Below are 12,633 nucleotides of genomic sequence, written 5' to 3'. Positions count from 1 at the left end.
CCAACTGTACATGCTAATTCGCATATTACATTGCTGTGGTTACTTTTATGATTGCAAAGTTTGATTAAACCTATAAATATTTACCTTTTTAGTTTGCGTACTGACCTCGGTTGCTGTGGTTACGATTTGAGTACGGAAGTGTCCCGGCGCAACTGGAACGTCTTCAGAAACATGGCTGTGCAGAGCTGGATTGATATCTTAAAATCAGCAAAGAAAACCGCTTTGATACACGATGGTGAGTGACTTAAAAAGAAGAAAAACAAGTTATTGGAGATCTGCTTTTGTTATCTCGCCTGCATTAGTAGGGTTTTGCGTGACGTTAGGTATTTTCAAGCTAGTTTTCCAGCTAACACTGATGTCACTGAGCAACAAGCAGGTGGCACAACTGGCTCTGTAGCACGTTACACATGTTGTTTTGACATAAATAGACGGCATGGCCTGTATAGCACAATTTCAGGAAAAAGTTGTGTCCTCAAAAAGAGGTACAAAGCGACTCATTGGTCACCGGGTGTCTTTACAGACTTATGGAGCATCGAATTGTTCCTGTTAGCATCTCTGCTCACTTTACACTAACCCCTAAGCATCGCCGCTGGTTTGGGATTTTAAATCATTTTTTTAACCTTGTTAATATGTCTATATAATGTTTTTTATATGAGAGAAATTAGTAGTCAAGGCCATGACTGAGCAACTCTGCCTTGAAACTGTAGTGTATCACTGACAGCCAGGGTTCCATACATCACATACCTAAGGAAGCAATGGTGTAGTATGGCAGCAGTGGTGGGTGGGGCTCGAGGCTAGATCCAGAAATTCTCAATGAGGGAGAAAAGCAGATGTTTTTAAAAAATCATTTGTGGGAAAAACACATTACACAAAGTACTTATCATAGCAGATTATATTAACATACTTTATAACATGTCTGGAGGGGGACTTTCAATATTGTAGTTTGCAATTCAATTCAATTCAATTCAATTTTATTTATAGTGCCAGATCATAACAAAAGTTATCTCAGGACACTTTACAGAGTAGGTAAAGACTACAATCTATGACTTATTTATGATTTACATAGACCCAACAATTCCCCCTTAGAGTACGGTGGCAACGAAAACCTTCCCTATAACAGGCAGGAACGTCTGACAGACCCAGCTCTGTGGAGGACGGACATCTGTCTGCACCGGTTGGGGAGGAAGAAAAGGAGACAGAAAAGATGGACAGATGGACAGAGAGACAAAGACAGACACAAAGACAGAGACAGACACACGTCCAGTAACTATAATAATATCTATAGTAATGTGAATATGACTTATATGTTACGGCAGTTAATACAGCAGAATAGTAGAAACAAGCACAGCTAAGGTTATAGATTATAATAGTAGCAGGAAGCGTCATGCAGGACCACGGCAGCAGGCACCACCATGATCAGCAGAGACCTGCGAGACGACAAAGCACAAACAACTCCGGGGATTGCGTACTCCCTTAAATTACCTTGTGGAATTCTAAACTAGAAACACATGATAGTCTGTTAGTCTACTTTTGGTTTTTCTTTAGTTTGTATAATACTGTAAATCTTGCACTTTCAGGAAAAAGGAAGATCCACTACATCTTTACAGATGGGAAAGAAATGGCAGAAGAGTATGACTTGAAAACAGATGAGCTCATTGGTAAGCAATAGGTCTTGAGTTTCAGGTGCTTGCTGTTGTTGTAAGTTTAAATGGCATAAGTTTATGTATTTTAATTAAAATGTTTGGTACTTTTCAGTGCGGAAGTGGCATCATAAAAGCACACTCGGAGCTCAGGGCCCATGGCAGGTAGAGGTTGGAGAGCCACTTGCAAGCCCTGTCACTAGTTTGGATTCAGCGGTGATTAAGGAGAACTGCTCTAATGTGGGTTTTATTTTATGGTCTCTATGACTTTATAATCACAGCTGAACACTACACTTTCTTATGTGCATTTCATTTTTAGTCCACCTTGATTCCTTTTAGAGAAAACACTAGTAAATGTCATGTCTGTAATAACAGATTTGAATGTTTCCGTTTCTACAGCCTGTGTTCACGCGTAAGGACACAAAGTCCAGCTTTCAGTGGAGAATCCGCAACCTTCCATACCCAAAAGATGTATTCAGTGTTTCTGTTGATGCGTCTGAGAGATGCATCATCATAAAAACCTCAAACAAAAAGTAAACATTTTCTCTGGCCATCTTTTTATTCCTGTGTTGTACACTCTTTGCTTGTGATTCTTGTGTTCTCCCTATAGATGGCACTGTTTACAATACATTTGTCTATAAGTGGTGTGACAAACCTATGTCATGCTCTCTGTGTCTTCCCAGGTATTATAAGAAGTTCAGTGTTACTGATTTAGATCGCAGCCAGCTACCGTTGGACAACCACGCCCTCAGCTTCACTCACGCCAACAACACTTTAATTGTCAGCGTAAGTCCTACACATTCACAAATGACTAAATCTATACCACTAATGTTATGTTACCCATTAAATATAAAGATGTAAGTAGCCTTAAAGGTTGATTCTTAGAAATGTGTTCTGACCTAAAGTGTTGAGTGCAAACAGTATAATCTCAGCAATCTGAATATCTGCAAAAATATCTGAAAAAAAGTTTTACACTGTAAATATTTTATGCAAGTCATGAGGATTAGATACAGGTGTTTTCTTTTCTTAGATTTTCTACTGCAGATTTTCTGCTGGACACCTGTCACTTACTCCTTGTGCTATTTGACAACATTTTCATGCCTAAAACAATTGTTCTTTTTGTGATATTTGCTTTATATTTCCCTCACTTCTTCAACATGATTACAGTGAAGGATTTGCGAGTGGGAGACACAGAATGTTGAAGTAATTATTTTTTTTCTCTCCTGTCCAGTACAAGAAACCCAAGGAGATCTTAACCCTTGAACAGGAGCTACTGAAGGAGCTGAAGAAACTGAAGGGGACCGGCGAAGGGGACGTCGACTGCAAAACTCAGTGAATTCAGACTGTGTGAGCTAGAATATAATTCTGTGTTGCGTTTAAAGCAGAACTTCACCGCGTCATTTTCCAGTCACATTTGAGCCCTCGTCTATTTTTCTTGCCTGCATCCCTTCATTAAGAAGACCACAGCAGAGTGCCTTGTCAATGGTTTAAAGCTTCTAATTGGGTTTCATTTATTAGAGTTGTTAGTGTTGAAAGTTATATTTGATACAGAGGTGTTCAGTAAAATGGGTTAGTTTGTGTGCTCCCAAATGATTTCTTTCACAGAAAAATAATGTCCTTTTTTACATTAAAAAAAAAGTTGAAATGTATCACAACAGTGTCTATTGTTGCTTGTTGTTGCCAAACCTACTAGGGAGCAATTTTAATGGGGGTCACATAACCTACCACCCTCCTTTCATTGATGTCCTTGTAAAACCCTCAAAACACACAATGCCTCATCCCCGTTCGTTCCGGGGTCACTGTTACGAGCACATCCCATTTGTGTTAACTGAATACCCTCATGTCCCTTGCATGTAGTGGGCCACCCTGAAAGCCATTACTGAAACTCTGGTCAGCGAGCAAGCTAGTGTTACTGTTTCCCTTTACAAAAGAGACTCACTCTGACTCTGTGGTCTCCAGCTAAAACTACATAACACACAAGTTAGCAATCGGTGCAACAGTTGCAGGGCTTTGTTTTAAGCAAGTTTAATATTATTGTCCAACAAAGACAAATATAAAGACCGTATTTCACGCTTTGTTTTTTTTTGGTTTATTCTCTGTATATATGACATATACAAAAGATACTGAATTGTACAGATCCTTGCTTCAAAATGGGATATTTGACTACATTTTTACCAAGTTCAACAGAAAAACACTGTTCAGTCAGAAATACTTAGACAGTGGATAAAAAGAATAGCAGTACTGCTTAAATGAGACAATGGCATTTAAATATAGCTTGTTTCAACCTGATGATTCCTTGCATTTTTTACCACTTGTCCAAACCAAAAGAGCAAGTGCAAAAAGCACAGACAAAACCACAGGTCTCTCTCACTATTGTGCTTTTCTTTTTCCAGATGGAAGGAACAGGAATACAAGAAAACATTTTGAATCCTGCCTGTCCTCTTGAATTTCAAATTCTTGTGAGACCTTTTCAAATTATTTATTCTTAACAAAAATGCATTTATGAATACTTGATTAGGTAGTGTTTGCCTGTGTGGTTTGTACAGAGGTGCCATGTTAAAGTGTACCACCTCAATGAAGACTTCATCGAAGTTATTTCTACGGCCTATTAAAGTTCAACAAATATAAGTGAACATTAGCTACTCTCTCTCTTAAAGCCAGAAACCAGAGTAAGTAAGTCTCAAACTTGTGATGTCATCAAGTATAAAGCCTGGAGCGGGCGTCTCCAAAGACAGTGGAGACTGATTTTCTTTTTATACCCAAATTATCTTTGTTGTATTGCAGTGTTGTCAGCTCTGTAACAGAAAATAAAGTCATAGATGACACTGAGAGCACCCAGGGGGAATGGTCTGAGTATATCTATAACATATTTTCACATTTGGCACTGCACTCCCTTGGGTCCTCAGCAATACACCTGCCAAGTGTGAAGTCGTTTGGACGAACAGTTATAGAGATGTGCAAAGGACAGTCATACATGCATACATACACAGGCAAACACAGATGACGTCTTCTATAGTAAGATGATGTTGCTACAGCACCACCTATAGGCCAAAGGGCACCAAATGTGTCACGATCACTCAGACACCATATCTACACATGTGCACCAAACACGGTTGCAATAGCACACAGCATTCAGGAGATATGACATGTATTGTAATATAAGCCGTCCACAGCATTTTAAGTAAACTTTGAGGGCAAGCTATAGCAAAACTTCAAAACGTCAAAAATCCGAAATATATACTTTTTTTTCGGCTTGGTCCAGAAATGTTCTGTAGGGCATCTGGTGATAATTGCTCAAAATTGGTAGGAGGAGTGGCAAAAAATCTGATGGATTGGATTGGATGCAATTCACAATGGTGTAAAATCGCAAATGGGTGTGGCTTATATGGACAGATCTGTCCAGACCCACAGAATCCAAGAAAAAAGGGGGGAAAAAATTGTCAAAAGTCAAAGGCCAAAACAAACATCTGGACAAATTGCACTCGGTTAAACAAGAAGCACGTTATTGGGTAAACTGTTCTTGGGATATGCAAATTACACACACACACACACACACACACACACACACACACACACACACACACACACACACAAAAACAGACAGACAGATGCACAGAGATTTCTTGCTTTATAGTTAGATGGCATCATATATTAGATGTTTTTTTGGATTCGGGAGAGAGTTGTTCATGTTTACTGATATTTTTTGGACTGTCTTAGACCATAGAAAAGAACATGTATACATTTTGTAAATGGATGCAGTTCCCCCTTTAATACTAAGATATATCAAGTAAGAATTATATGCTGTTGAGCAGATGCCCTAAGTACCAAGGATTTATTCTGAGGTCTTAATGTTCCTTATTCAGTTTAATGCTTTACACTCTTGAGAACTCAAGCTGCTGTCAAAACAAATTCCTGCGGCAGCAAACACTAACTAACAAATTGGACATCCAGCTCATGCACTGTGAGAGCAGAGTCCCTCTGTTCAGGGTCTTCTTCCTCCCCTGTCGTTTGGCCTCTGATGGTCATGCTCAACTGCTTCTGGGAAGAGGGTTTCTTTTCTGCCTCCCTTTCATTCCCGAATGCCTCTTCCCAGCCATTCCCCCTCTTTCAGCCGATGCCACATTTTGCCACATAGGCCCTGATGCTTTTTCTGCAACCCTTCAACTCCCTCTCCACCCCCCCCCCCCCCCTTACCCCTCCCTGTGTGACTGGCTTCTTTTTGATAACTGACCCCTCCTCGTGTTATTATTCGAACCCACTATTGTATAACATGCCCTTTTATATGAGGTTTCACAAAGGGCCCATTTGATCAGAGGGTTACGGTGTGCGATCGTGAGAAATGCAACTACATGGTGGTAACCTTTGTTTGGGCCAAAATGGTGGGCTGACCTCATCGCTTTTAATGCATAGCTCGGGCCATTCAGGCCCAAGTCTCACTTGCTGAGCACATTGAATTCAGTAGCCTGTCACAGATATTGCCCCTCAGTTATCTGGGTCTCCGGCTTGAAGAAGAAGAAGAAGAAAAAAAACAACAGTTTTTAGGGGCAACCAACAATGTATGCTAGCTTTCCATCCCAGAACAACCACAAAAAAGAAAAGAAAAGCCGAACAGCTTGTGAACCGATTCTTTAGTGGTTTTAATATACACTCTACAATAAATATTTCCATCATTTGACATCATTTACATTTTTACAGTAAAAATATATTCATATATGTAAAAAAAAAACAGGTTTAAATTTTTCCAGGATGGCCTCCTAAAGGCAGGATAGCATGTCAACTGAGACTCTGATGCTGTAACCACAAGAAAATCCACAGATAGCTGCCGTGTCTAGCTTCATTGTACTCATTTCTCTTTTAAACATTCTTTTCTGCTGAGCTGGCTAACTTCTAACCAGAGCTTTTCATTCATGACAATAGTGTTGAGCTCTTCCGTATTTTAAATGCTCCCAATTTAATAAGTAAAATTCTGTCCTAAATTCTGTCTGAATTGGAAATAACTAGCAGATTAGATAGTCAATGGTTACACACGATCCAGTACAAATAATTACACAAAGTCCACAAAATGAGGCAAAAAGTGTATGGGCACTTGACTGTAAAAGTTAATTTATCAGGGAGCACTTGTTTCCCCTTGTAGTGGTTCCTCTGTGCTGGTTCTCCCTCAGTGGTTTCAGTCCTCAGCGGCCCCCTGAGCGCTGGTGATGGGAATGTTTAGTCCGCTTGCTCAAAGGGTGCGCCGGCACACGGAGAGGAAGGTCATCAAACGGCCTCCTCTCGCTCAGCAAGTGCCCCCTGGGTAGACGCTTCATGAAGTGAGCCTCCCTCTGGTGCTGCTTGGTCTTGGAGGCCTTCCGCGGACGGCCCTTGCGTGTGAAAGCCATGTACCAGCCCTCGTACTTGGCGTTCTGCAGCGCCGTGTAGTTGTTTTCCAGAACAATCTCCGTGAAGATGCAGTCTTTGCCTCGTCCTTTCCGCTGGGAACGAAAAAGAGGTGGGGGGAAGTTGAAGTATGTTGGACAATTTCCAGGAAACAGGGAAACATCATCTTTAATTCCAGAAAATCAAATACCCTTTGAAACCTTGAGAGGGCCGCTTAGACAAACTCAAAATAAAATTAGTTTGGGCTAGAAATGTGTCTTAACAATGTGTCGCCATGAGCAGCACAAAGCATTTCCAAAGAACAAACAAACTCGTTCAAACAAGATGCTGCTGTAGTCATATGAAGCTACAAAACTATGAATTCCAGATTACCTTGCCCATCAGCTTCCCCCTCTTGTTCATACATATGTAATATCCTGTCTTCACCCCTTTAATGCGAACGCGACTTCCAAAAGAGTCCGTCTCCACCTCCAGTTTAGCTGCAAACAGACAAAAACAGATCAGAAATAATTAGATGGCACGATTCTGACATGGTGCAGGCATGTCAGATTGTGATGTTGCAGTGTGTGCGAGAGGCGAATGTATTCTTTATGTATGGTGGAATCTGTAATAAACTGGAGTTACATCATGTTTTCATTAAATGGTTTAGAAACGATCATGAGCAGTGAACCATGAATCATGAAGATAACTTATAAAGTCCCTCTTAACCCTTTTATGGTCCTGTAGCCGCGTTTCACAAAACATTTGAGCCTTCCAAAATAGCACAAAATGATAGGGATTTTGCACGGCACGATTGTTGCTGAATGTCTGTAAATGCTGCGCTGTGATGCAGTTCAGTCTGGGGATAAAGCAGAGTGAGAACACTGCGGTCAGGGACACAGCCACAAGCACAGAGCAGCGGTCAGATTTGGGCCGGTTACAAGAGTGACACCCACTTAAGATGTGTGGCCAATGTGTGCATGTCTCTCTCTCTCTCTCTCTCTCTCTCTCTGTCTCTCTCTCTCTGTCTCTCTCTCTCTCTCTCTCTCTCTCTCTCTCTCTCTCTCTCTCTCTCTCTCTCTCTGTGTGTGTGTGTGTAGGCCAAGAAATTCAAAAGACAAAAGAGCACACAGGAGAGGCAAGAAGAGGAAAAGGTATAAAGTGAAGATGCTGACTTCACCTCTCCTTATAAATTGAGTCATACATTGAGTTGTACAGCAATGAAAATTCCTCATAAAATGAACCTCCAAAAAAGAGGGCAGCAGGCATTGAGAAGGGGATGGATGGTGGTGGCTGTGGTGGAAAGATGGCGAGACAAACCAGAATCCTTTCTGTTCCCTTTAAGTTTAAGACCATTTTTCTCTGTTTGAAGCAACAGTCTCTCCCTGAAGTCCATCATAACAGGTGTCAAGGACTTTCTAAACGAACTAAAGAAATAAATCATCTTCATAAGGCTATAAAAGATGGTGACGCTGATGCCACTAACAATGTTTACAATTGCTACTAGTGTTTCTCCTGGCTCAAACATTTTCCGACAGGCTGCCAAAAAAACTACACAATTTATACTGTTTTCAACACCACCCCACGCACCATTGAATTCAAACAATTCTCGTGTTTGTAAAGTGAACATGTTGCCTATTTTATTGTTTTCCTGAGGTTTAAAAGCATCCAAGAAGTCAAGCAAAGTAAGAAAAGATGGGCTTTAGCTGTCAACGGTTTTGATCGTTCTGGCTATCACACAAGCTTGAAGTAAAGTTTCTTTATTATTTCATAGACAATAAAAATCTCTCCCTAAATGTATTAACATATGTGGATTTTTTCCACAGCTATTTCTAATACAACTATGTATAAATATGTCGTCAAAAGCAACCTCAGGTAAGAATTTTGTCAGGCTATTCAGCAAAATGTTCAAAAGACAACATTAATTACAAGCATACTCTCACAATATTTAAAATGGTATACTATTGAAAATATTGTTAAATAAACACTGAATTGTGGTATTTGTAATAATTTATAGGTGGTGTTAATAGCACTTTGAATCATTCCTGACATACATTGCTCTTTTTTACTTAAGCACTGCTTAGCTAGGCTATTTAGCAAAAATAGTCAAAAACGTAATTAGCCTTTTACATGGCGTATTCTCGCGATATTTTGAATATTTACTTAGCAGTAACTACACAGTTTAACAGACACTGAAATGTGTGCTTGTGGGTTTGTTTTTTTAATTATCAGTGGTGGTATAGCTCTTTAAATTATGTCGAACATACGTTCCTAAATTAAATATGTGATGATATCTACAGTAAAGGTATGAGTGTGGCTAGGCAATTTAGCATAATGTTCAAAGGCTCGTTACAGGGTGCGTTCTCGCGATATTTTGGATATTTATCTAATAAATTCACACCCCCTGTTGCTTCCTAAGGCCTAGCGTTAGCCGGTTAAATAGACACCAAATTGTTGTTTTGTTGTTGTAATGATAAGCTCTTTAAATCATTTCTAACATACACTCCTCTGTTTTTTTCTCTTACCGTGCACTGCTCCGTCGTCCCCGTTGGCGTTGACCCTCTTGTTGCCCAGGACCTGGACGTGTTTCCCGCTGGTGCGGCTGTACAGCTGGTAGGTTCGCGTCAACCTGCGGCTCATCCGGTCCGACAGCCGGCTCTGTTCGGTGACATGGTGCTTGAAATTAGGAGGGGACTGCACAGTGTTCTGTCGGACAATAGAAAACACATGTCACGAAATATGAAATGAGTTTTTAATGTTGCAGGATTTTTTCTTTACTTTGCAACTAAAGCTTGCCAGTCAAACAGCCGAGGCCCAGGTCCACAGTTCATCATGTCATTCATCACATTTAGAAAATACATCCTGCTTTTTCTTCTTCCATTTATTTGTAGGCCTACATGTGCTGTGTCTTTTTAGAGATGCTTTCAAGGACCCCCGAGGATTTCCCTCTGACGGGTGTTCTTTTTTTTAACCGCCGATGATCTTTCACCCCTTCTTGGCTTCTTTTTTTTTCACGTTTCAGCCGTTCTCCATCCACATGTGTTTAAACGATTACTTTTTTAGGCTGGAGCTTACCTCTTTTCAAGATGTTTGAATTATTGCCAATTGCCGTAGCACTCATAATAAAATGTTTTCATTGTTATTGCAGCCTATTGCAGATGTAGAGACACTGAACCCGATTAGCACGGCGCCTGCATACTTGTTAAGTTTTACCTACTTATTATAGAACTTTATGCAACATTGATGCTTGTTATTGAAGTGAAAATGAGAGTTACCTGTGCGTAAAAGCAAAGCGCAGTGAACTGAAGTAACCTGAGGGGAAACAGAAACAGAAAAAAAGAAAGAAAATTAAACCTGTTGCTCGAATTCAGTGAGTTACATAGTCAACTATATTGGCTATATTCTCTTGACACCTCCTTACTTACAGATATCCTAACCTCGATGTTCTCAGCCTCATCTTGTAATAGTTCAAATATTGCTTCATGAATACTCCACTGATTCGGTGCCGGAAGCTCTCGGAAATATAGATCCTCCTAATGGGGATTTCAACTCCCTTTCATCCCCCTCTCGTGACACATAGAAGGGGATAGCCGTGACAATTAAGAGATCCAAAACTGTCAGGGTCACATGCAGATGCAGGATCCACTTTTCCTCTCTACTGAAATATTTATAAAAAAATTAAAAAAAGAGAGAGAGATTTAAAGGCGCTGCGGTGCCAAACCAAACTGAAAGTCCGGAGAAAGGGTCGCTGTCACCAAACCACCTCCATCCAATCCTCTCCGCGTCAATCACTCTCACAGCAACGAAGCTCCTGATTAATGTTTCAAGTCGAAATAAATCCTCTCTGATATTCTATGACAGAGCAGTGATGGTTGTTTTTAGCGTTACGCACGGGTCTTTACGCACCAGCGGTCAGATGCGCGCTACGACTTCCCTGAAAATAAAAGATTAAATAAAAAAAAAAAGGTTGAATGAATCCCACGAGTAGCTTTATTGGTCTGTTGAGCAGTTAGTTACAGTAGAGCAGTGATGCAGCTGCCCCTCTATGAGATGTAAAGATAGTCAAACTCCAACGTCAACCTCTCCTCCCACACGTGTATTTTCTTGTGGTCGCCTCTGGTCCACATACAGCATCTGTCTCCCTCTACATTTAAATACTTTAACTTGCGGGAAAGTCAATATCCTCGGCGAGAGCAGGCGGGGCGTTCGAGCTGGAGCCAAATTGAAACTGAATACCTATTAAAACACTTTGCCTGCACCTATCTGCGCACAAATCCACCATCCATCAATAAGTGTAATGTATATAATGAAACCAGATGAAAATATAAACTACAGTCAGCCGTGAAGAAAATAACTTATTCGGAGTTAGATCCAACCCCCCCCCCCCCCCCTAAAAAAAAAATCTTATATCAGCATGTCCAAAAATGTTTTTAACTAAGCATTTATTCACAATCATACACATTAATCTCATTCGTGCACATGTCATGATATCACTGTAGCTTCATCCATGTAAAATCGCAGTGCACTTCTACAAGCAGAAATGTCCACATGGAAAAATTCCCTGGCATGTACTTAAGAAAATCTACAGTTACATTAAGGTATTCCCTGACTGCAGGTTAGAGGTTGTTTGGAGGTCCCCCAGGACACACCTTGATGTACTTTTTCATCCTACATATGTAAGTAATATGTATTCCATGTGAACACATGACACAGAATGGTTTTCACATAACATCTAAAGCCTTTGCCTCGGATACAAATGCTCTCTCGCTCACAATCAGTCTTCCATAACTTTTCACAAACCTGGTTTGATTTTCAAAAGTGTGTCCCGGGCCTGGTCTGCTACTTTCACAGCAGGGCTTCATACACTACTATATCATGCAATTATATTGTAATTATTCTTTGTGACAACAAAGCGGCAGGGTTTCCTTCAAGGGAACATGACTGTTACACTCCCGGTCTGATAGGGAAGAAAGGGGGCAGCTGTAACATAGGATACTTTGAACTCTGCCTGTCAAGAACAGACTTTAAACATGATCAATTGTGTAGATGCCCTTTTTAATCCAACATGAGGAGAAATGGCTGTGAATGAAGATTTGGAATGAGCTTTTCTCGCTCTAAATGAAGTATATTTTTTTGGACAACAGCCACACACTCTCACAGCTAGTAAGATACCAGTTAAAACCAGCAGTATAACTTTAATCAAGATTATGCATACCCAAAAGTTGTAACATGTTACCCCACCTTTGTTTAAGTGTTATTTTCATCCCTGACTTTAAGACACTTCTATTTGCTTTTGTAACAGAAAGATGTAAGAAACCTACACCGGATTTAAAAAGTTAAATTAACTTCAGTGACCTTAATAAGCAAGGTGATATGAATGGAAATGTGAAACAAATGTCACGCTGACTACATTCATGGTACTTTTTGCCCTTGATCCGAAAAAAGATAATATTCCTATAAACTCTTTACACTGAAATGAATATTCCTCTATTATTCCAGTTTACATGCAGTTTACAAATAACATTAAAAAAAGGTTTTCACCAGTGGCAGAATTGTTCGACAGTGCAAGCAGCCTCTCTCTTTCATGCATCTCTACCCCAGCCTTTCTTTTGCGGGTTTGTGTACACATGGACCTGCC

At 40.3% G+C, this 12,633-nt stretch overlaps 2 protein-coding genes across 2 annotated transcripts; one reads left to right on the top strand and one right to left on the bottom strand.

The window, feature by feature from the left end:
• Positions 1 to 148: 148 nt before the first annotated feature.
• On the top strand, positions 149 to 3,111 carry dpcd (deleted in primary ciliary dyskinesia homolog (mouse)). The gene is made up of 6 exons (XM_083938516.1): positions 149 to 235; positions 1,578 to 1,658; positions 1,756 to 1,880; positions 2,040 to 2,173; positions 2,324 to 2,426; positions 2,872 to 3,111. The coding sequence occupies exons 1-6, from the start codon at positions 172 to 174 to the stop codon at positions 2,974 to 2,976; spliced, it is 612 nt and encodes a 203-aa protein (XP_083794642.1). The 5' UTR covers positions 149 to 171; the 3' UTR covers positions 2,977 to 3,111.
• A 3,699-nt stretch (positions 3,112 to 6,810) lies between these two features.
• Positions 6,811 to 11,070, bottom strand: fgf8b (fibroblast growth factor 8b). Its single transcript, XM_083924474.1, has 5 exons — positions 10,421 to 11,070; positions 10,271 to 10,307; positions 9,521 to 9,701; positions 7,389 to 7,495; positions 6,811 to 7,111 (listed from the first exon to the last, which is right to left on the bottom strand). The coding sequence occupies exons 1-5, from the start codon at positions 10,477 to 10,479 to the stop codon at positions 6,815 to 6,817; spliced, it is 681 nt and encodes a 226-aa protein (XP_083780600.1). The 5' UTR covers positions 10,480 to 11,070; the 3' UTR covers positions 6,811 to 6,814.
• Between the last annotated feature and the right edge of the window lie 1,563 nt (positions 11,071 to 12,633).

Source organism: Echiichthys vipera (genome assembly GCF_963691815.1).
Source record: "Echiichthys vipera genome assembly, chromosome: 2".
Taxonomy (NCBI): Eukaryota; Metazoa; Chordata; class Actinopteri; order Perciformes; family Trachinidae; genus Echiichthys; species Echiichthys vipera.
The sequence above is the reverse complement of the archived record's forward strand: the minus strand, read 5'-3'. Positions and strand labels throughout refer to the sequence as shown.

Excerpts from the sequence above, each read along its gene's own strand:
- dpcd (XM_083938516.1), top strand. The coding sequence starts at position 172 with ATGGCTGTGCAGAGCTGGATTGATATCTTAAAATCAGCAAAGAAAACC. Across the intron at positions 2,174-2,323 it reads ATAAAAACCTCAAACAAAAA|GTATTATAAGAAGTTCAGTG; the intron begins GTAAACATTTTC and ends GTGTCTTCCCAG. Across the intron at positions 2,427-2,871 it reads ACAACACTTTAATTGTCAGC|TACAAGAAACCCAAGGAGAT; the intron begins GTAAGTCCTACA and ends TCTCCTGTCCAG.
- fgf8b (XM_083924474.1), bottom strand. The coding sequence starts at position 10,479 with ATGAAGCAATATTTGAACTATTACAAGATGAGGCTGAGAACATCGAGG. Across the intron at positions 10,308-10,420 it reads ACATCGAGGTTAGGATATCT|GTTACTTCAGTTCACTGCGC; the intron begins GTAAGTAAGGAG and ends GTTTCCCCTCAG. Across the intron at positions 7,112-7,388 it reads GGGGGAAGCTGATGGGCAAG|CGGAAAGGACGAGGCAAAGA; the intron begins GTAATCTGGAAT and ends TTTCGTTCCCAG.